At 39.4% G+C, this 24,970-nt stretch overlaps 1 protein-coding gene and 1 long non-coding RNA gene across 7 annotated transcripts in view; both read left to right on the forward strand.

Moving 5' to 3' along the window:
• The window catches only part of LOC113435009 (uncharacterized), a 137,074-nt gene that overhangs the window by 93,634 nt on the left and 18,470 nt on the right, over positions 1-24,970 (forward strand). The gene's annotated exons all lie outside the window — the stretch shown is intronic.
• On the forward strand, positions 20,612-23,047 carry DIO3 (iodothyronine deiodinase 3). The gene has a single exon (XM_026698505.2). It carries the CDS (start codon positions 21,439-21,441, stop codon positions 22,297-22,299), a length of 861 nt encoding a protein of 286 aa, XP_026554290.1. The 5' UTR covers positions 20,612-21,438; the 3' UTR covers positions 22,300-23,047.

The following is a 24,970-nucleotide window of genomic DNA, read 5'->3' on the forward strand; positions in this document are numbered from 1 at the left end:
TTGCCATAGGCAGGAGGGGGGAGAACTGATGGAGCATCTCAGTTCATTAATACCTTTCTCCAGATTGTATCCCAGGTTACTAGAGCCAGCTGGAGAGGCGTGTTTTCTACAGCCCGTGAAAGTTCTCTGTTGGAGAATGTGATTTATGACACACCCTGGGAGGAGAGGGGAAACAGGGTTATGAAGAAACAGGTGGGCAGTAAATTATGTGGGGAAGAGCTGGCTGCACTTGGGAAAGTGTCAACATGTTGCTCCTAATAAATAATTGGATTTCTTTTGAAACTTGGCTCGAGGCTCATGAATTAATTAAGGCATCCATCGGAACCCTGACACTGTGCTATTGCTATTTATGGATAATTTAGTTTCTGACAAATGTTTGTTAAACTCTTTAGTTTCCGAGTTGGTGTCTTCAAGATATGTTAGGATTACATACCCCAAATTTCGCACCAATCTTTAGTCCTAAAGATAAGAAGCACCAAGCTAGGAAAGATAACCCAGAAAGAGGAATAAAAACACAGGGAAATGTTGATTTTGATTAACCTGGGCTGCATTGCCTTGAAGGTGGGATGGAAGGAACCTCACAAAGAAGCATGTTTTTCCTAGCTGGTGTTGATGGGAACTGCATTCAACTCATTTGAGAAAATATTGTTAAAGGCTGTCATAATGTAGTAGAATGTGTTTTGTTTGCAGCCACTGTTTTAGTTGTTTCTAAGAAAACAGTCGAATTACTTCCTGAGTTGAGCTACATCTCCTTTACTCTCATAATAGCAGACAAGATCATACTTTCATCCCACTATGATTTACTCTTGGGAGGGGCATGACTACCACTGTTTCCACTGACATTGAACTAATCAAGGTTAGGCTGTATCCAATGAGTTACCATAGGGATAAACAAACCTGAAGAAATGTTTTTTAAAAAACTAGGTAAATGTATAATTACTTTATTGATGGGGTCTGGCTTAAACAGGCATGATCTAATCAACTGGATCATCCTCTTTCCCAGAATCTGGCACTGAATATAAACAAAGGAGGAAGAGGAAGAAGTGAAAGTTATGAGCAAATAAAAGGCTAAATAAATTCTGACTGTGGGAATGTAATTATGAGCAAGATTGAGTTTTATAGCTTTATGCTGAGCTGATATAAAAACAATAAACATCTTTTTCTTTAAAAGAAAGCCCAGATAGGGTCTATGTGTGTCAGGGGTGGGCTTCTACCAGTTCTGTCCACCTCTGTAGAACTGGTAGCTCTGAAGAGCAGCAGACATAGAACCGGTTCTAAGTCTGCTGATATTTTTGCCCACCCGCCCACCTGGGCTCTTACCTGATCTTTATTTCCTAATTGTTCAACTTCAGCTGCCGAATGAGACACAGTTGCAGTTAAAAAAACAAGAGGGCTGTTTCAAAGGCTGTTTCTCGGTACCCAGCGTGCTAATGATGATTTACAGGCACGCAGCTCACAGCAGGCAGGGAAGCTCGTAAATCCCAAACCAGTAGTTAACCCTGTCGTATGCCACCCCTGATGTGTGTCATTTGTACGTACTCTCTGCAGAAGAGTTCGAAGCAAAATGACCAGCAGAAAGGAGTTCTCTTCATCCTCAGACAACAGTGACAGTAGAATTTTTGGAAGATGCCAAGGTTGGGTAGGTTAGAACAGGTGCAGTTTAATTTCCAGTGCCTATATCAGGGGTCTTCAAACTTGACAGTTTTAAAACTTGTGGACTTCAACTCTCAGTCATGTTAGCTCAAGAATTGGATTTCTTTTGAAATTTGGCTCGAGGCTCATGAATTAATTAGGGCATCCGTCGGAACCCTGACTCTAAGTGCTATTGCTATTTATGGATAATTTCGTCTCTGACAAATGTTTGTTAAACTTGCCAAGTTTGAAGACCCTTGGCCTATCTAGACACTGTCAGTGATGGGATTCAAATTTTTTTACTACTGGTTCTGTGGGCGTGGCTTGGTGGGTTTGGCAGGGGAAGGATACTGTAAAATCTCCAGTCAGAGGTGGTATTTGCTGGTTCTCTGAACTACTCAAAATTTCTGCTACCGGTTCTCCAGAACTGGTCAGAACCTGCTGAATACCACCTCTGGACACTATCCATGTTGTTTTATTGTGATTACTTATTCCTTTGACTGTATAGGATTATGGTTTAACTCAATCTTAGCATTCACTTACTTGGGTGTTAAGACCATTGTCTTCAATCTATACTTAGTGCGGGTAAAAACTGCTTCATGTCAAGCTTAACTCTTAATGACTGTATGGATTGCAAACAATATAGAAATGTTTTGTCAATGCTTTCTTCTGGAATATTTTTTCCCAGTTTCTTAGGCTAGCATATCTTTACTTTTCTGTAGAAAGATTCTTCATCTTTGCTTATAAAGGAGGGAGGGAGGATTATTAAATATTGGGAAGTTGGTCTTATTTTCAATGAAGCACCACCACTTTGGGTTTTTTCAGGATTTGCTGAGTTTTGTGAATTTCATTTTTCTAGTGTTCTGATCTGTGATTGTTTTCCTGTTCTAATGTTTTTAATGTGAACATTGTTCACCTTTTGTTATCATCAATGGCTTATATTCTAATGCTGAGTGATATATACCACTTTGGAAATAAATTAGGACTACATTAGAATATAAATATTTTAAAATAAATGAATGAATAAAATAGCTTAACATTTCAATTTGAAATAAGGATGGGGAGAAATGAGTTAATTTTATATGTAAAGATTATCTGTCTCCAACCCTAATCTAACACATTTAGATGATACCGAAAAAATGCAGTTCTCTTGCAATTTATCATTTTTAAGGTAGGATTGTTATACATATATTCAGAAAAATAATGTATAAAATGTATCATTTTATATATAATTGTTTCCAAATGCTATCTACATTAGGGAAATTGTGAACTGAGGCACAATATGTTTGGAGAACTGTACACCTAAATAATGGACATTTTAATGCAAACTTTTAAAAATGTAAATCTGAGAAAAATCGAAATTGGCAGATTTGTCTATTCTTAATGCTAAACATTTGTGTCGAAAAACCCGAAACAAATGGGAGAAAAGAATATTGTTTTTATCTTGAACCTAATATTTTTGTTCACCATCTAACCCCAATTTGATGCAGCTATAACCAGAAAGGCAAGTTTGACAGCATGGAAAAATATAGCAAATTATCCAAGGCTCAACACAGGTCTATTCTTCCCTCTAACAGGACAGCCAAGAAAACTGAGCTGGACTGAAAAAAAAATACAACTGGAAATATATAATAATACCCATTTAATTCTGATTTGTTAGAGTTGTACTGAAAATATGAGCTGAACATAAAAAGAATCTGAAAAATTACTAACGTTGGCCCTTCTAGTTATATTTCTCAGAAGGAGAGGAAGACAGACAGAGAGAAATTTGAAAAGTTAATGTAAGACTTAGAACAAAAGTTCCAGTGTTCTGTCAACTTTTTATTAAGCATTTCCATCAAAGTGGCATTTTAATGGGAGAGCAAAAATATGTGTTATCCTGGAATACAACTATCTTTTATAGAATATGCTCTTTTAGTTGAGAGACTTAGACTTAAAAAAATATTTAAACAACTCTTGGAATTAAATGACAAAATTTGAAAGATTTAGAGTGAGGCATGAAATGCCTATCGTCCTCCAGATATTGACAATATGACTTTCCTATTATCAGCAGGGTCAATAGAAAGAAATGCTAAGAGACATTGTTCAGAGACTATCTATAACAGTGTTTCTCAACCTTGGCAATGCTGGCTGAAGAATTCTGGACATTGAAATCCCCAGAACATCAAGTTGCCAAACTTGAGAAACACTGACTCAGGAGGTCACAGGTTCCTCAATTTTCATTTATGGATAGGCAGAAACTGCACTAAAAATATTGGGGAGACAGGATATCTGTCCAAACTCTTTAGATTAAAGATGAAAATGCAATGCAAACAGAAATAAGAGACACAATGATGTAATAGTCACAAAACTGAAAAATAAAAATAATTCCAACGTTGAAGCATACCTTTGACCAGAAAAAAGTAGAGAAATTAAGACATTCTAATTTTTTTAACTAGTCTGAAAGATCATGGAAATGCATAATAGAGAGGATTCACAAAGATTATTTAATTGATTTAAATGAGCCTCTCTCATCTTTTTTTTTTTAATAAAGTTTTATTTGGGTTTTCACACATACAAAATATAAGTAAAACATCTTTTTTCAAAATAGCATGGTCCCGGGTTGAACTTCTTTATACAGACACAAAACTCAATTTCATGCTCCTTTTTGTATTCTATTCCATATCTTATACTATTTTACATTTTCTATATAGTTTTTCCCCTCTTTTAATTTTCTCAATTTTATTTTGATTATCTCATCTCAATTCAAATCATTATATTTATACTTTTGACTGTTCTGTTTCAATTTCATATTATCTTTTCTCATTAAACAAATTTTCTCCTGTAGTTACTAATTGGAGTATGACACCTTTATATCTTTTAATTACATCCATTCAATTCTTATTTAAACTTCAATATATAGCTTAAGTTTATGGCCTTCAATATAATACATAATACATAACTTCCAATCGAATTCTGCTTGGCACATTCTTATAATACACACTATATTCTTAAAAAAGAAGAAGATTGTAAATATATGTAATTATAAACCCTCATTCCATTCCAGTTCAGTTCTATCATTAATAATCATTAAAATCTTAACATCTTTAACACTTCTTTTCAATTAAATATCATACTTCCTTAAAAACACATATAATCTCCATAATTAATTTTTCCCTTATTTCTCTTCACATTTTATAAATCATTAAATATACCTTTTGTTACATTTATTTATTGACAAGCATTCCACTGAATTACGATAGCTATTTTATCAGGCATTTTAATCATACGTTTCATATTTTCTAAAATTATTTCTGCTTCTAATATAACCATACTATCTTATGTACCTTTGCAGAATCCCTTTTTCCATTAAGTTTTCACCCATTATCTCTAAATAGGCCCTGTTTCTCTATATTTTGCTTCTGTCCTTTATAAGTTCTTTTCCTTTCTTTCTTCCCTCTCATCTTCTCCCTCCCCTTTTTGCCCCCTTGTTTCTCTAGTTCTAATTCTCTCTTCTGCATTTCCCTCTTCTGTTGCTTTCTGATTTTATACTTATTTTTCACTCTCTTTTTTTGGAGTTGTTTTTCCCAATCTTAAACTTTCCATTCTCTTTCTCCCCTTTCCTTTTTTTCCCCCATCTAAGATTACTTGCTCATTAAAGATGGCTTCTTTGTCGCAATCTTCTTGTTCTGCAGGCATTTCTTGTTGTTTCTCATAGTTCCAAATCTCCATTTCTAAAAACTGAAATACGAAGCCAAAAGAACCTCTCCCTTCTTGTGCATCTTCTCTATACTTTTTAAGTTCCATTTTCAGTTCTTCTAAAAGTGGAGCTATTTTAAACAGTTTTAAACAACTACCCAATTGATTTTAGTCATTCAAAACAATAACCAAAAATCCAGAAATCATCAAGTAATCCAGATAGTCCCGAGTTATATCTTCTTATTTCTTTTTCAACTTTCTCTTCCTGGGGTTTTTGTTGCGATATTTCAGTTAGAATGTATCTTTTGGAAGTCTTGTTGAGATTTTGCTATAAGTTCTTTTTTAATTCCAGGCAGACTCCTCCCTTCCAGATCTTACCCTTTTATTCTTTTTCTCTCCTTTCCTGTTTTCAAAAGCTTTTAATTATCCAGAAATCTTTATTATCCCTTTGACTTCTTATTTTCAGCATTAAATGCCTATTGATGTCAAAGTGGATTTTTTTCCAATTTCTTGCTTAAGTCTCTTAGCTGTCAGTATAGGAAAAGGGGAAAACCAAAACTTTTCCCTTCCTTTCTCTCTCCTTCGCAGCTTAAAAATCTTCTTAGGGAGCAATGTTATTGTTTTTTAACAGTTTCAATTCCATTGTACCTTATTTGTTGCTTTTGCTGTTTGACCCGGTCAACCAAAACTTTCTCTTCTTATCTTCCTCCTGCACATTCTTTTCTGGTCAAGTTCTTCTTTGTGGTGGCCATTTCTGACCACCGCTGCAACTGCCTTCGGGAAAGGGAGTAATGGCCAGCTGGGGAGGAGAGATGCGGCTCTCCTCAACTCTGCAGGCAGTCTCCCCGCTCTTCATCACCTCTACGGGGTGGCTTAGCCCTGAAACCAGCCAGCTCGGGGCACTCCAGCGGCGAGCACGGATCGAAGCCTCGCAGAGATGAAGTTTCGGTCTGTTGCTGAAGAAGCTCAGAAGTCCAGCCTCTCTCATCTGGCTGGAGTGATCAGGGAAGGATGAGTGAGGACCACTTATATTTCCACTTTGTTATGGAATTTCAAATGACTGTTAGATTTACTATTCTGTAGGAAAACCAAGACTGATACTAAAAAAAGAATTGCCTAGTGTTGGCAAAAGTTGAAAATCCTCTTTGCCAGTCATTTTGATTTGCATAAATTTGGTCAAAACTTTAAAAAAAATCTGGGATACTATAAAACAGATAAATATAGCGGTCCCCCAAGTGAAGATCACATACTTGAAAAAAATAAAAGTGTATCATGGGAAAAATAAAAGGTCAATGAGATAAAGTGGGTAAAAGATACATACTAAGAGAAATTGATCAATGGAGAAGATGGTTAATTTTTTTAAAAAAATAAGGAACATAGTCAAAAAACAAGCTAAGTAATGTTAGCCATACTAAATCTTTTATCCACCAGATATGTTGGACTTCCAAATCCTATCATTCTTAGCCTGTTTAACCAGAGTTAAAGCAGAATCTTTAATCTGGGGGAAACTGCTTTGCTCACATGTCCAGGGTACCAATTTGGGAAAAGTTGGATTAAGGATTCAAATAAGGAAGGACAAGGTCTCTAAAAATGAGAGGGAGATCCAAAATGATCATATGCTAGAGACTGGATGGTTGAATGAGTTTCACACATGAATTATGTACAAGTTTAAATACCCATGAAATATTAACACAGAAACCAACTAGATCACCATCTGTAGAAGCAAGTTAGGATAGCATAAGGGCACACAAATTCTTTAACATATTGAGCATTAAACACTATCTAAGCTAATTAAAGAATACTGTGTTTCATTGACACATATAAACAGGTTAATACTGTGAATCCCCTAATTCTTAAAAATAATTGTAGCACCTTCCTGTGCTCATTTTTGTGATAACCTGGTTAGCCTTTGGACTGCAACTTGCATTGCATTTCAAAGCAGGCTTTTAATTAGAATTTTCTCTTCTATGTCTGCAACTGGCAATGATTATCTTGCTGAAAAGTGACAGCTGCTTTGCTTGGCACTGCAGCAGCTGATAATATTAAATCAATATTGCAACAGATTGAATGTTATGTACTGTTAGTGTGTCTCCATGATATCACTGACAAGTAAAAAAAAATACTGCAGGATATTATAATTTATTCTGTTAGCTAATCATTACAAAACTCTTCACTAAGGATCCAATTCTGAGAAATTGACCCCTTATGTCTATGGACATATCTAGGATTTAATGTTTATTATTTTTTCATACATATTACATCTTAATATTTAGAACAAAAAAAATTGAACACCAGTTTAACTCCCATAGCTTTAATTTTCATCAATTCCATGCAGTTTCCTCACATTTTGCTTTTTTTATTTCAATTGTCTTCATATTAAATGATATGCACCAGCTCTCTCTGGGATCAATTTGACATCTCTTAATATTTAAATTCCCTCTGTTCATCCAAAATTGGTTAAAAGTAGTTTTCAATTAAAATCCAACTAAAAATACAGTTAGGTGAAATCTTTAGAGTAGACCCAATCTCATGTGACTTTTAGTATGAAGAGTCTGGATCAATCCATGTTTCTGTTTATATGTTGTATATATAGGAATGAAGAATTATGTGATTCTTCTCTTGTATGTAGCATTTGACTTGTTTTATTTACATCAAAAATTTCTTCATGGCTTTTCTAAGTTACATGTGAAAGCTCCGGGCATGCCGTGTTTAGCTACTTCATTTTTTATGTGCATGTAATTAAAGTTAATTGCTGAACTTTCCAAAGTCAATAACTATTACAGGCACAGATAGACCTTAGCTCTTGCTCTTTTCTGGACAATGAAAAAAAATTCAGCAAAAAGCTCATTTAATAGCAGAAGGCAGGGTAAATGAGGTCAGTTACAGCAGCAATAAGTGCACCATTGGAAGGCCTGAAGGACAAGGTTAGGACTGTCATGGAGATGTGGTCACAAAGTGAAAAATGACTTGATGTTTTATAGTCAATTAAAGTCAATTAAAGTAGGGATATGAAAAGCTCCATCTGAGATGCTTGTAAAGATGAAGAATGAGCTAACAAGACAGGAACTACAAAGGACTATTCTGTCAACACTGTTGAAATGCTCCAAGGCATTAAGAGAACATCCACTGGGTTGGAAAGCCTAGCATTTAAACCTTGGAGCACAATTCCTGGGCTTCCTTCGGCGACAGACAGAAATCCGCGATCATGCTGGAGCGCCCCGAGCTGGATGGTTTTGGGGCTAAGCAACCCCGTAGAGGTGGTGAAGAGGGGGGAGACTGCCAGCATTATTGAGGAGAGCCATTAAATTGCAAAAGCAACAACTAAGGTATTTAATTTAACCTTACATTTAAACTTACAAAATTTAAATTTAAACTTACAAAAATTTAACTTACAAAAAAATAACATCACTCCCAAAGAAGAGTCAGAAGCAGCGAAGGAAAGGGAAAAGGGAAAGGTTTGGTGTTTTTTTTCTTCACTCCCTTTCCCTATACTGACAACTAAGAGACTTAAATAAGAAATTGGAAAAATCCGCTTTGACATCAACAGGCAATTAAGCTGAAAATAAAACAAAATGTCAAAGGGATAATAAAGATTTCTGGACACTAAAATTTTTTTTCATAAGCAGGAAGGGAGAGAAAAAGAATAAAAGGGCAGGATCTGGAAAGATGGAGATTGCCTGGAATTAAAAAGAATCTACAGTAAAACTTCAACAAGACTTCTAAAAGATACATTTTAACTGAAGCTTTGTAACTAAACAATAGAACCCCAGGAAGAGAAAGCGAAAAAAAAGAGCAAAAAGGAACAGCTTGCGTGTATTTGGATCACTTGGTGATCTTTGGATTCTTGGTTATTGCATTTGAATGACTAAAATTAATCGGGTGGTTGTTTAAAAATTTATACAATGGCACTACTTCTGGATGAATTGAAAATGGAACTTAAAAAGTACAAAGAAGATGCACAAGAAGGGAGGGGTTCTTTTGGCTTCGTTTTTCAATTCTTAGAAATGGAGATTTGGAACTATGAGAAACAAGAAACATCTGTAAAACAAGAAGACTGGGACAAAGAAGAAGCCATCTTTAATGAACAAGTAATTCTATGTGGGGAAGAAAAAGGAAAGGGAGGAAAGAGAATGGAGAATTTTAAGACTTAAAAAAACAACCAAGAAAAGAAAAATAATTCAAAAAATAAGTATAATACTGGAAAGCAACTGAAGTGGGGAATACAGAAGAGAGAAATAGAGGTAGAGAAACAAGGGAGCAAAAAGGGATGAGAGAAGAAGAGAGGGAAGAAGGAAAGGAAAAGAAGTTACAAAGGACTGGAACAAGATTTAGAGAAACAGGACCTATTCAGAGATAATGGGTGAAAATTTAACTGAAAAAGGGATTCTGTAAAGGTACATAAGATTGTATTGTTATATTAGTAATAGAAATAACTTTAGAAAATTGGAAACAATGTATGATTAAAATGGGGGATAAAATAGTTAGTGTAATTTAGTGAAATGTTTGTTAATAAAATAAGTGAAATAAAATAAATGAGAAAATTGAATTAGGAAGGGACGGGAACATTTTAATTAGTTAATGTTTTATAAAATATAAGTGAAGGGGGAATTAATTATGGAAAGCTTATAATTGTTCCCATAGAAGTATGATATTTAATTGAAAAGTAATGTTAAAGATATTAAGACTTTAATGAATATTTATATTAATGATAGAATTGAATTGGAATGGAATGTGTTGTTTTAATTACATATATTTATAATTTTTTCTTTTTTTAAGAATATAGTGTGTATTTTAAGAATGTACCAAGCAGAATCCGAATGGAAGTTATGTATTATATTGAATGTTATAACTTTAGGGTATATATTGAAGCCTAAATAAGAGTTAAATGGATAAACTTAAAAGATATAAGGCGTCATACTCCAATCAGTAACTACAGGAGAAACTTTGTTTAATGAGAAAAGATAATAGATAATTGAAACAGGGCAGACAAAAAATACAAATATAATGATTTGAATTGAGATGAGATAATTAAAATAAAATTGAGAAAATTAAAAGAGGGGAGAAGCTATGCAGATAATGTAAAACAGTAATAAGATATGGAATAGAACATAAAAATGAGCATGAAATTGAATTTGTGTCTGTACGAAGAAATGTAACCCGGGATTACGCTACTTTCAAAAAAGATGTTTTATTTGTATTTTTTTGTGAAAACTCAAATAAAATTTACAGAAAAAAAACCCTTGGAGCACAATTCCTCACACAGACCTTGATTTCTGCAAAGCAATAGTGGAAATCTTATCTATGCCTATGGCTTCATTCTTGTCTGCAAGAAAGAGTCATGTCTTGCCCAGCACTTAAGATAACCACACAATAAAAGCCTGGAAACACAGTCATCATGTTGTCATAGCCTTTTCCTATACCTAAAAGTTAGCAGTAACTGATAACCAACATAGAAATGGAAATGCATACAAATCTCAAGAAGCATCAATGGGTGGGTTTTCCTGGTGTAGATCAAGAAAGAATGTGCTACAAGAGAAGACAAAAATGTAACCGGTCAGATGCTGAGTAATAAATGGCAAAGCATTTAATTGCTTGCAGTTCCTTTTTTTAAAATCAGTCAGAAAACATATCCAAATCTTTGCAGTGCAAATAAACAAACAAAAACAAAGCTGCCCCAAACCAAAATTAATAGATCAATATAACCTGTTCCAACATGCCATATGAACTGGAAACAGTAATTTGTTTTATTTTGACATTTTGGCAGGCATAAGACTTTAAAAGAGGAAGAGGGGTCTGGTTCCTTTTTTTTTTTAAAGTAAAAGATTAAACTATTTTTTGGTCACTCTACAGCCATGATAGCGAACCTATGGCAGGCGTGCCACAACTGGCACGCAGAGCCATTTGTGCTGGCATGCGAGCTGCAGGCAAACTTACCTCAGTGAACATGTGTGCACCTCACAGCTGATTTTTCTGCTGGTTTCAGGCCTTTTTCGGCCTCCCAAAGGTTTGGAAAAAGCCTCTGCAAGGCTTTTCAGGACAAATAAGCCCGTTTCGTCACTTCCTGTAATACTGGAAGTGACGAAACGGGCATATTATTCATCCACAAAAACCTTGCAGAGGCTTTTTCCAAGCCTCTGGGAGGCCGAAAAAGGCCTCAAAGCAGCCAAAAAATCAGCTCTGAGGCACAGTGCAGGTAAGGGGGTGGTGGAAGGGATTGCACGCGCATGTGCAGGGGGCAGGGGGGCATGCATTGCACTCTGGGTGCTGCCACATGAGTGTACACACACTAATGTGTGTGTAATTTTTGGCACAGGAGCCCAAAAAGGTTAGCCACCACTGCTCTAGGGGGTCTTTGTAAAGAAAATCTGTAAGTAGCAGGCTATTCTGTAATGAACTTATGCAGAGACAAGCTATACCTCTCTTGATTTTTGATAACTAAATAGCATTTCTCTTCACCTCCGTGAAGTGATGCATTCTTTTACCTTTTAGAAGGGAAAACTAATTTCCCAAAGAAAAGCAAGAGAAGATACATTCAGAAAACAACCATTTTGATAGACATCTCTTTTATGGTATCATCTTGTCTAGCTAAGGATAATCAGCAGCAATATAAATGTCTGGGATTGGGGGAAATATTAGAAAAGGTTTCTATTATGTGAGAAAATAGTCTCAGCTTACCTGATAATGTTGAGCAAAGCAAGGAATGCTAGTGCTTCTTGAAAAAAAAGCATTATGTTTGTTTTAAACTGAAATAAAATGTAAAGAACTAACCTTCAAAGTGACCCTGGACTACCTAAAATTGAAATTCTGTGCCTTTGGATGCAGAAGTAGATCCCTCAGAGGGGCAATACTGAACCAATGTCATCCTGTTGGCTTTATCTGTAATAGGATTAGGTAAAACTCCTGCAAATCATCAGATCCTAAATAATGTGGAAGTTCTGTAAGAAGACCAGATAGAACCCGTAACTCTGAAATTTCTCCATCAGCACACTGATTTTCACTGCTGAGAAGAAAATCTCCCACTTCCTTCCCAGATTGTAGCAAAAGGCTTTGCATCTACCCCATAAATATTTAAAATGGCTCGTAAAATGCAAATTAAAATAGTAAATAAAAAATTGCTCTGACAGGGAAGTGAAACTAGGTTTGTAAAAGGCTCGTTTTAGCATCAATTCCAGAAACTAAGCTAAGTTGTGAACATAATTGTAGCTACTTTTCCTTTAGTTTATAGCCTCTGGGTTTTAAAAATGAGACAAATTCCAAAAGTGAAAGAGATGAGGTTTAACAATTAGAAAAATAAAAAATGAAGGCTTCCTGGAGGCCTTTATAACATTTGTAATACAATATTTGTAAGATATACTGTATATCAAAAATATAAAGATGAGAAGCATGATAATAATCTTATATAGGCAAGCATCAAAGTTAGAAAATTCTTTCCATTTACTGGCCCTCACCTTTTATAGTTTAATGGAAGGGTAACATGTCCTGGCCTTTGACCTCAATTTTTTCTTCTACAACAGTAGCACATGACTCATTTTGGAGGATTTGGAGTTTGAATCACTTTATTTGCTTTTATTATTAATTTTTAAATTTAGTACCAACTACCAGCTTACAGTGAAATAAATAAAACCATAATTAGCAGATAAAAACTAATTAATAGTAATAATCATTTAAAGCCTTTAAGACCTTTTAAAATGCCAAGAAGAAATTGTCCTTTTTGATTTCACAAGGAATGAAAGGGCTCGTTCTAGAGAATACTGGGACCAGGACTGCAACAAGTTTGTGACTTCCATAGGCCAATCTCCTACACTGGAAAATCCCAACCAAGCTTCTTTCCTGGAATGTAATCAAGAGAATGTTTTGCAAGAGAATAGGGGAGTGGGTATCAATGCTCCTGGCCCCAACTAGGCAGAAAATATGACCAGATGAGCTAATTCTATTTTATTATAAGGTTATATTAACAGAATCTTCAAGTTGGAAAGTAGAAAACTTTCCTCCACCACTTAGAACTAATTGATCATTTAAGGTGGATTCTTTGTAGGTTTCTTTCTCTGCCCTGCTTTGATTACTGGGGACTGTACCACTGGGGACTCCTACCTCCCTCCCTTTCCCCAAGGTCATTCCCACATTCCATTACAGGGGGTGCTTCACATTAGCTTCCAGATCATCAAGTAAGGAAAAAGTGGAGAGGTTGTAGAAATGAGGAAAACTTATGGCAAAAGTTTTAAGCATTCCTTCTGATATCTTGCTCTTCATAGTAGCTTTGCTGCAGGGAAGTACCCTCCCAGTCTTCAATAACCAAACACTGAAAAAACCCTAACCCCACCCCATTCCCCCCCCCAAAAAAGATTGTGGTCAATATCCAGCAAGAGCTAATTGACAAATTATTTCCAGAGCTCAGAGTATTAAACAAGAATTACCAGCTTTTCTATCCCTGGGGAAGGTTGCTCTGTAAATTTAACCTAGAGACAGGGTTATCCAACTCCCTCACAGGTGCGTTGTCCTACTTTCCCTTCACAATACAAAGCGATATGCTCAGAATACGTAAGGCCACTGACAGTAAAAGTGGGAGGAACCTGCAGGACAGGATTTTTATGAAAATGCACAGGAATCAGGACTTCGTTATCTTATGAGTGAAAACAGTAAGAAAAATAAACTAGTTTAAATTTAATTAGCATAAGGCCAAAAACCTCACACATCAATACATTTCAAGCATTACCTCCAGACCATCCTCCAATCTCAGTAATTACTACACAAAGCAAGGACAAAATGAATTGAGAACCATTGAACTGTTTTCACTTATATCTCAAGCACTCACAGGGATTGATTGTTCCTGTTAAATCCAAAGATGTTAAGAAAGCAATGTTGTGTTTATCACTGTTAAATTCTCCTGGGTGATATTCATCTCCCCATTCAGATGGCCCATGAAGATATACTGGAATTTACTGAATAATAAGAGTAATAATGTAGTGATAACGTGAAGAATAACTGCAAGTACATCGTTAACTACAATATTTTAAAGTAGATGAAAAGAATCTTTACTCTATAAAGCTAACAATTACTATGTTTGTACTATAGATCAGGGATATCAAACTCACATCATCACGGTGTCATCACATGATGTATCATGATTTTTTTCTCCTTCACTCAATTGGGTGTGGGCGTGGCCAGTGTGTGACTCATCCAGCCAGCGAGTTTGACACCGCTGCTATAGATCATCATACAGAAAATCTATGTGGTCTCTAGTAGTTAAAAATGACTTGATGGCAATAGTTAGTCACTGTCACAAGATGTAGCTGGCCAGACAAAACAATATCTTCTAAAGCTGGGGTTTTTTTTCCTGTGAATTAAAGAAAATATACAATCTTATTTTCACTAACCTCTAATGGAAATGTGACTTGTTGTTCAATAGTGAATGTAAGCAACTACATTTTAATGGCCCCTGGTCTATAGTTTTCAGAGACTCTGAAAGGAATCCATGATACAAAAAAGTTAGAATTCTGTTGCAAGATGTTGTTGTTAGAATTGTATTTTTGGAGAGATCTTCATTTGTGGTGCAAGGAAGACAATCACATACCTAAGTCAATGGCAACAATTTTTCAGAGCTTAACCAGAAATTTTTTTTAAAAAAATGTAACCTTCCAAAATGGCACTTTTTATTGATTCTAGGTAAAATGATTAACAGCCAGGAATAACAGAAATTGAAATCTAACCACAATGGGTGGGTCATGGCTTACCCAGTAACATAACTGTATCGGCAGTTCTCTCCAATCTAACTGGGGGTGGTGGGGGAGGGATGGGAGTCTGGAAAAATGATGTGATTAGAAGTTTGAGATGGAAGAATGCCAATGTACTTGCTTTGAATGTTGAAAACAGGCAGGATAGCTAAACTGGCAAAAATCTGAATTGTGCGTGTTTCTAAGAGGGCTGCCTCCTTTGTAAGAGTTTTAATTGCCTCTAGTCCAACAAAAGAGGGACCACCATCTCTATCTTTCAAAAGTATTCTTTTTCTTTTATTGCAATGTTATATTCCATCAAGGATTACTAATTTATTCTCTGTGGAGCCGTATAGGACTCATTGAGTGCTATGTAACATTATCAGTGTGTGGGAGACTATACATTATATACATTTTCAGCATGCTTTTACTTCAGATTTGTTTGATTTTATAAGTGCCAAGAATAAAAACAGATGTTATGTTATTCAATGTTTGGATATCGAACCCTATCCCAATATAACTTATATCTCCCTGAAGGCATGTGGATAATCTAGTAGGTTTAGGGATGGATGAAGAGGCCAGAAAATGCTTGGCTTCAGGGTTTTTATTCATTTTTCCTAAATGCTTGACATTAAATATGAATCAAATCTAGGCTTCAAAAATATAGCCAAGTTTAGGATTCAACTTTGCACAAAAACCCAAGTCAAGGTTGATCTGAAATATCAGTAACTCTTAGAGCAAGTTTATGTAGGAACGTTTCCACTAAAATCCCAAAAGCAAGTTAAGCATGCATAAATACTGCCTAAGCAATTGAGGCTCAATCCCTTTTGATCCATAGGCTTGGTAAAAGCAGTAATTGAAATTTGTTCCAAGGCTGAAGTTATGTTATGGGCACGTCTCATTTCCCATTGCTCAATTCAACATAAAATTATAAAATGTAGCACAAACAACCACTTGTTGTTAGGGAATTAGGATCAGGTAACAAGGTTGCAACCACAAATACATTACACTACATGTACTATGCTCTTTCCAGTCTATACTTCTTGAATAGAAAACATGGACGTATGGATGGTTTTAAGGAAAGAAACATCAAATTTGTGTGTGATGCAGCAGTAATACCACTAAAGAGACCCAATACATATTTAGGAGGAAAAATTCCTCTTGTTCACACTTGGTATTTCAGATTAAACACAATAAAGTTACAAATGTAAGAGTTACGTAAGAGAAAAACAATCAAAATTCAAAAACAATACCAGCAACCAAGGGAAAAACCATTGAACACCAAAGAAATTAAGTTCATTTATGATGAAAAGTTCTACATTTGAGGGTACCTTTGATCTTTTTTAAAAGCTGAGGGACATACATAATAGAGGTGCATAAAGTACAGTAAGTTGTGGAGAAAGATAACAGGGAAAAGCTCCTTTTCTTCACAAAGTGCATAGTTAAGTATCGGATTTTTCCATAGGTGATCCAGGCCAGCTTTATCTTCCTAAAGTGGCCAATAAAATGTTTCTGGAAAGTGCACAAGCAGGTTAGGAGTGCAATCTCCTGCCATTCTCTTCTTCAATGATTAGGATAAAGTGGGATCTTCTCACAATACTAGAGATAAAGTACTGATGTCACAACTACGAGCCATTCCAGGAGCAATTGTCATGAACATATTTAACGCACATGCCCCTTTAACCGTTCCTACTATCACCTCTTGAAATGGCAAATTCCATAGTTGAAATAAGTACTGTATGAAGTAGCACTTCCTTGTCTATCCTGAGTTTTCCACCATTCCATTTCCCTGGTGGTTTAGAGTCCTAATATAATGGAAAGTGCAAAACATCTCCTTACCTAATATCTTCCTCGGCATTAATACCATACTGTAATTGCTTGTAGCTATTTCATGAATTCTTGCTCAACTTTTTTTTTTCTAAACTACAAAACCTTAAAAGTTGTACATATACTATATTGCTCTTTTCCAGTGTTTCTCAACCTTGGCCACTTTAAGATGGGCAGATACTTAACTCCTAGAATTCCCCATCTACAAGGAGACCTAGTTTGATTTGATGCTTAAGACTGCCGAGTTCTAGTTCTAGTCCCACTTTAGCCATGAGAGCCAGCTGGGTGACCTTCGGCCAGTCCACTGTCTCTCAGCCCAACTCAAGGTTGTTGCTGTGGGGGAAAATAGGAGGAGGAAGGTGTGCTGGATATGTTTGTGGCCTTGAGTCATTTGTAAAAATAATAAAGATGGGATATAAATAAGTATATAAATTTTTTTAAAAAAATTAAAAATTCTGCTGGAGCCTTCAAAGGGAATTCTGGGAGTTGAACCGCGCCTATCTTAAAGTGGCCAAGGTTGAAAAATATTGTTCTATTTCCTTGAACGTATTCACTCTCCTTTGTCATGCTCCTGTCGGAGTCTGAATCCAAGGAGGAAGACGAGCAGCTGACAGGGAGTGAGCGTGTGGCTACGTTGGCTGGGGAAGGGCAAAGCCTGGCTGGGCAGAGCAGGGAAGAGGTAGAACAAGGGGAGGGAGTTCAGAGGAAGACCCAGGCCCACCCTTTCTTCATCCTAGGGCATGCAGGGAGGAACAGAGAAGAGAGCAATGTGGGTTGAGTGGCTTCCGGGGAAGAAAGGGCCCTGATTCCCTTCATTAGTCACAGCTGGGAAGAGAGTTTAAAAGAAATGCATGCTGAGTGCGGCAGCTTCTGGGAGCAAATGTGAGTTCTTTTGTTGACTTTGCTCATCTGTGTTCCTGGCGTCTTCCCAACTGTGTTGAGTTATTGTCATGCCTTCATGTTTGGAATTCTTGCTCCTGTCCCGTTGGACTAATTACCTCATTTAGCCTTGATTGGACTTATAGTTAGTTTTTGATGACCACGTTTTGGACTTGATTCTCTGCAGCCAAAAGCTGTTCCTTTCTCCAGCCAAAAGGTAACCAGGACATCGGAGGCAAAGTTGGAGCTAATAAAGGGACTCCTGCTGATTATCTGACTGTGTTGCCCTTGTGCCATGCCCTGGGTCATCACATACTTATTGGCCCTCTTGTCATCAACAGTCTCCAAAGCCAAGTGCTCCAGTAATGTACAAGTGTTCACTGATCTCCAGAAAACTGGTTGGCTGGTTGAAAGTAAATTAAAACCTCCAGATTTGGAGGTTTTAATTTACTTTGTAACTGTAGGGTAGCTTTTCCCAGTGTGCAGGGTTGTTGTTATTGTTTGCTTTTGTTTTTATTTCTGGGATCCTTAGATCAGGAATAGGCCATCCAGTGCCTTTCAGATATTCTGGACTTCAGTTCTCAGGCTTCCCAGCACAGCCAACCACTAGAGATTAAGAGAGATGTAGCCAAACATCTGGAGTGCACTACTAAAATCTACTTTATCCCCTATTTTGAATTATGGAACTGTCTCCTTTTCTAGGGTTACTGGAAAAATTCCCAAATTAAAGCTGAAATTAAAAACCCACACAACCTCTTAATAGGAGTAAAGAGTTCATTTTGAGTTTTTATGCTGATGTTTATGCTTTTATTTTTCTTCATAAAATTATGCTCAAGATTATGCTAAATAAGATGGGCAGCTATATAAACCTTTTAAATACACTTTTTTCTATACTGCTTCGCTGCCATCCACTGTCCATCCATATTCTTACATCCTGATCTGGTAGTGAACCCAGAAATGAAGCTTATTGCTACAAATTCAAACTGTATGGCTTTTGGTCATTTAACCAGGGTTTGGTCAGGGTCACTCACACCCTGGTCACTTCCCATTTGGATTACTGCCATGTACTCTACAAGGGGCTATCCTTGATAATTACCTAGGAACTACAATTGGTCCGTTCTCCCTCAACATTTTATAACCACCAAGTTATTATAAAAACATGAAGCTTCTCCATTCAGGATTGGTTCTTTTTTGGTCGGTTTATTTTATTACACAACAGATGGATGTTAGATCCAATACACAGTATAGTGCTGTCCGAAATCTATCTTGTGTAACAGGGCCAACACTGTTTGAAAGATATTTGAAGTCATGATTCAGACATACCCAAACACAAGACCTCTTGTATGCCATAAAAGCAACCCAATATTTTAAAGCAGGTGTGTCCAGCCTTGGCAACTTTAAGACTTGTGGACTTCAACTCCCAGAACTCCACAGCCATGCTTTAACTTTAAACTCACAACTTTTAACAAGCACCAGTTAGCAAGGTTGGACACCCGTTGTAAAGGTTTCTGTTGGAGCCTTAGAAAGCTGCTACTGCTTTAAGGACTCATTAACGTTAAGACAAGCTTTAAAGCACCAGGTCTATTTTTTTAGGCTTGCACAGAAGCTTGAAAAAGGATAGGTTCCTTTAATTAGGGAGGTGCTTGTGCATGGTTCAAAGCTTGCTTCTAAGTCATTTTCTAAGTATTCGACAGAGCAAAACCACAAAGTGAAAGTCCTGTTGCATAATATAAATTAGTTGATGATGGAATGAGAGATCTGAGTTTTGTTAATAGTTTACCAGTCTCCAGCTGAAAGAAGTATGCTAGAAGGTGAAGGGAAAGTCTACTGCTTAAGACCTAGAATAAAAAGAGCCTCCCACCCCTTGGAGCAGAATGACTTCTAATGTAATGTGTGTGTATGCAATGTGCCTGCGTAACAAATGAATCCTAAAGCTGTTTAAGGACTCATAATTTCAGGTGGTGAAGTCATTCCATCATATATAACAGGGGTCCCCAAACTTTAAGACTTGTGGACTTCCAACTCCCAGAATTCTCCAGCCAGCTACACTTGTGGACTTCAACTCCCAGAATTCTCCAGCCAGCTATGCTTGTGGACTTCAACTCCCAGAATTCTCCAGCCAGCTATGCTTGTGGACTTCAACTCCCAGAATTCTCCAGCCAGCTACGCTTGTGGACTTCAACTCCCAGAATTCCCCAGCCAGCTACTCTTGTGGACTTCAACTCCCAGAATTCCCCAGCCAGCTACGCTTGTGGACTTCAACTCCCAGAATTCTCCAGCCAGCTACGCTTGTGGACTTCAACTCCCAGATTCTGAGAGTTGAAGTCCACAAGTCTTAAAGTTGCCAAGTTTAGGGACCCCAGTTCTATACCATATTGAACTTCACATCCTTGGGAATGGAATTAGTGAACAGCTTTGGTTTCTTGTACTGCTTAAATTCCAAATATTCTCAAGTCGGTTAGAAACGGGAGTTTAGATACGCGGAAGGCTCCAATCTACCGGTTTAACTCTTCGGCCAACAGCTACCCCTAGTGGCTCTGTTGCGGGAAGCAACTTATCTTGCGCATACAAACCTCGCCGCCGGTTTCGCCGCGGTTAACAGGTTTAACCAGCGAGGTAACTCCGAGACGAGGTCACCAACTAAGCGTTAACTCCTTTGGTTCCGGATAACGAGCGGCTATCCTTCCACGACCACGTGAACGACGTACCAGAACCCGAAGGCCAAAAGGAAAGGCCTCCGTTTCCCAAAGCGGAGAAAGACCGAACCAGGTAGCTTTTGGGTTTGGGTTTTTGAACCGATCAGCCATCGCTTCTCGCGCCTCTCCGCTGGCAAAGGGAGGGCGGGCGGGCGGGGGAGGCAACCCTTGACTGGAAGGTGGAGACCGAGTCGGCACTTCCGAGACTTAGGAACCAAGTTTGACGCGCTGCTCCCTGTGAGAATTTTGCTTTCTGAGGCGTTTGCGTGCACGGGAGGAGGGGGAGAGACTCTTTTGGAAGAATTTGATTTCGGCCTCGCTTTCCATCCACGTTTGAGGCGTGGGGGGGGGTGGCGAGCGCGGGAAAAGAGAAGGGGTGGCAAGAAAGGGGTGCCCGAAGGTGCTTGGGAAGGGGAGTCCGGTATTGGTAGGCGCGGGAGCCAGTCCTCGTCCCGAGCGTTTCATTGATTACCTTCGCTCGCTCCCTACGTTTACACCCAAGTGAGCAATGTTGGAGGAGGAGGAGAAGGGCGCCTGTTGCGTCGATTATTCCCGGCACGCCCGACCGCCCGGGAAAAGACCCGGACATGCCCTAAAGCTGCCTTGGCCTGAAAGCGGCCGTTCCCTGCGCCGTGGCACGTCCCCCCACCCAGCCCCCGTCCTTGCAAAGCCGGGTTGGGTCTGGCTCGCTTGCGCGTTCCCTCGGTCCACTCCCACCCCCCACCCCACCCCGAGCCTCCTTCCCTTTCTCTTGGCCAGTATATTTTTAGGTCATTGGAGTGGAGGGGTAGGTAATCCCCGGGCTCAGGTTCCAAAGGAGGCGGGTTCCGACCGGAGGTGGAGTCACTTTTTCATTTAAATCCCCGACTATAAAATGGGTTTAAGGAGCAGCGGGATCTCATCAGCTGAGGCGCCCAGAGGAGCTGTGGGAGTGAGCGGCGGCGGCGGGGGAGGCGAGCGGGAGGCTCGGGACCACAGCGTGGGTGCCCAGCAGAGCTGCCACTCCTGCCGCGGCGATGCTACACTCCGTGGGCGCCCAAACCTTGCAAGCGCTCAGCCAGGTGGCCGCCTGCGTGCTCCTCGTGCCCCGCTTCCTGCTGACCGCTGTGATGCTCTGGCTCCTGGATTTTCTCTGCATCCGGAAGAAACTCTTGCTGCCCGCGGCGGCGGCGGCACCTGGTGAGGAGCAAGAGTTGGCGGCCGAGGACGCCGACTCGAGCGACGGGACCTGCCCGCCGGACGACCCTCCGCTCTGCGTGTCCGACTCGAACCGCATGTTCACCCTGGAGTCGCTTAAAGCCGTGTGGCACGGGCAGAAACTGGACTTTTTCAAGGCGGCGCACGTCGGCGCGACGGCGCCCAACCCGGAGGTCGTCCAGCTGGACGGGCGCACGCGGCTGCGCATCCTGGACTACGCCCGGGGCAAGAGGCCGCTGATCCTCAACTTCGGCAGCTGCACCTGACCGCCCTTCATGGCGCGCCTGCGTGCCTTCGAGCGCCTGGCCACGCGCTTTGTGGACATCGCCGACTTCTTGCTGGTCTACATCGAGGAGGCTCACCCTTCCGACGGCTGGGTCAGCTCGGACGCCGCCTACGCCATCCCCAAGCACCAGTGCTTGCAGGACCGGCTGCGCGCAGCTCAGCTGATGAAGGAAGGCGCGCCGGGCTGCCCGCTGGCCGTGGACACCATGGACAACGCCTCGAGTGCCGCCTACGGGGCGTACTTCGAGCGCATCTACATTATCCAGGAGCGGAAGGTGATGTACCAGGGCGGCCGGGGCCCCGAGGGCTACAAGATCTCCGAACTCAGGCGCTGGCTCGACCAGTACAAGAGCAGCCTCCGGGCCGGGCCCAGCACCGTCATAGTCCAGGTGTAAGGAAGACTCTCCTCCGGCGGAGGGAAAAGTGGACGGGAAGGAAAGAGGCAGCTCGAACGGCTTGGCTCTTCTTTCCCGCCCCTTTCCCTAACTCCCGAGAGGCGCTGTGTGAGTTTTCATGCGAGATGTTATTCAAATCATGTTGATTTGCCGAGCATTTGTTGCTGACATCCATTTCCACGTGCAGTTTTGTTTCCCTTTATTTCCTGATTGCGTGCGTGAACGAACCGATCTCTCTCTCTCTCTCTCTCGCGGGGGAGGGGGAGAAACGCGCTTCTTTGGAGGGCCTGTTGCTGAGTGTGCGTGCACGTGCGGGCTTCGGGTGTACGTGTGCGCGGGTGTTTCCGATGGGAACGGGCTTCTGCCGTGCACGTGTGTCTGTCGGAGAGAAGTTTCGCGTGCCCAAGCGGTGCGTGTTCTCTCTTTATTTTTACTCTCCGCTGTCCTAGCAAAAACCTTGGCTGGGAGGTCTAGCGTTTCGTTATGATGACCGGTTTCGAAATGGTTTTGGAGCGCCAGGAAACCGAGTCTGAAATTGGGAGATGCTAGAATTGCCAGTTTTTTTGTTTTTGAGGAAAGCAAAACAAAACAAAAAAGGCCAAAAATATAATTTAAAAAAACACCCCACAAAAGTCTATTTATGTGATTTCTGAGCTGGTGGTATGTTGAGCTTCTTTTCTCTTTTTTTGTAAAATACCTGTTTTTTATGAGCTTTTTATAACATTATTAATAAAGATGATTGAATAAAGTATGCCTCATTTGGATCTTTCTAACCGAAAAGGTGGGGAGGGGGAAATGAAGGCTCCAGAGGTGCTGTAACTTTCTCAGCTGGGTTTAATGAGGGTCACAAAAGGTTGGGAGAAATAGCAGGGGAGGGATCTACCTTGACAAAACGTTGTTTACACTACTGTATATTTCGTGTGAACTGGTGGCCACTTGTAAAGGAATGCTTTGAGGAACATTTCTAGCTCAGACCTTCGATTTGGGAAAGTTGCTCCCAAACAGTGTGATCAGGAGCCACTTGTAAGCAAAGGAGGAGATGTCTTGATGGATGTGAAGGGTGTTCAATGGTTGACTTTTGTGGGGGGACACAACTGGTAGATCTGGCTTTAACAGCCTCCTCCGGTTTGCCTTTTGATAAAGTCCAGGGTTTTGACTTAACAGCTCTACGGAAGATTAATTGCCAGCCCCCCAATTGGGAAATATGCAGGTGTATCCACCTCCAAAGAAAGAATACAAAGATACGGTGGGAGAGACAACTTTATTTTGTGACATGAACGGGTTTGCCCGTTGTGCTAAACCATTGCTTATTTTAACCATAGTTTCTTAACTCAAGTAAGCACTTGCTGGATTTAGTCAGCATCCCGAGTCATATAAACAATGGGTAACAAATCACAGTCAGTTTACACCTAAACCAAACAATGGTTTATTTTATGAGACTTAACCACTGTTTTATGAAGTCTGCAGGGGCTGAAAAATGAAATAGGGTCCCAAAAATGTTCTCCCTCCCCATTCAAGGAAAATTTATGCAGCTACCGTGGAACTCTGCAATCACTGTGCATTTGAAGGCCACTTATCATGCAACATACAGGTCGAGGTGCCAAGTCTAGAAATTACACGCCTCTCTTCTATAAAAATTGTTTATTTTTAAGGCATTTGTGGGGGACAGAGATTACTAGGGCTTGGTCCTATCATCCTATACCGAATATGTAGATGTGTAAAGAAGGAGCCAAAACTATCCCCATACGCAACAATGTTGGGTATATTTGTTAAGGGAAAGGACTGTGGTCTATAAATCATTTGAACTTGCTAGGTGGGCTGAGCAAGAGGAATAGTTGGATTCCCAGACAATACCTCTAAATATCTCTGGGCTATTTTTACCCCCCCCCCCTCACCCCCAGAGAACTACACACATCCTGTAATCCTTGAGGCTTTGGTTACATCACACCTTATCAGCATATTGTCTTTTGTGGTTACTGATGAACAGTTACCTGCTCCACAGATTTCTGGTCCTAACATGAGTAATCTTTCGGGGAGGGAACGAATAAAAGTGTTGTGAAAAGGCAGTTGGCTTAAGTTAAGACTTATGGAAGAAAACTTATGCCAAGAGATAGGAAAGGATGTTTCCAATCTCATTTAGGAGCAGTTGCACTGCTTGTAAGATTTCTCTGTTACAACCCTTTGCCTGCACAGCTATGGTTTGGATAGGTTTCTGCTCTTATGCCACCCAACTTCAAATGCAGTTTCAAGTAAGAACAATACGTTGTATTGTAGCAGGGAATTGCGCAGCATATGTCTTAGCTCACATTGCACATAGAGGGATGGTCAGCAGATACTAAAGTATTTTAGAAGAGGGAAAGAATAAAAAATTAAAATATTCTTACCTGTTATCCCCACAAAGGATTGCCTGCTGTGATATACACAAAACCTTTAAAAATGCCTAGCAGCTTTCCACTTTTCTAGATCTCTTATGTCAATTCTGATCATTATTAGTTTTATTAATATGGGAAATTTACTTGCTTTATTATAATTTTCCATATCCCGTGCGGAAAAAAAACTGCTTTACTCCAAGCAACATGACCTTAATAAATCTAGGCAGCCAACTGCTTGCAGCTGGGCTAAGAGCTATTATCAGTACTTGTTTCACTATTCTCTTCAGAGTAGTTTGTTT

The sequence above is a fragment of the Pseudonaja textilis genome, chromosome 1 (genome assembly GCF_049901715.1).
Source record: "Pseudonaja textilis isolate UNSWEBS1 chromosome 1, rPseTex1.2, whole genome shotgun sequence".
NCBI classification, from domain to species: domain Eukaryota; kingdom Metazoa; phylum Chordata; class Lepidosauria; order Squamata; family Elapidae; genus Pseudonaja; species Pseudonaja textilis.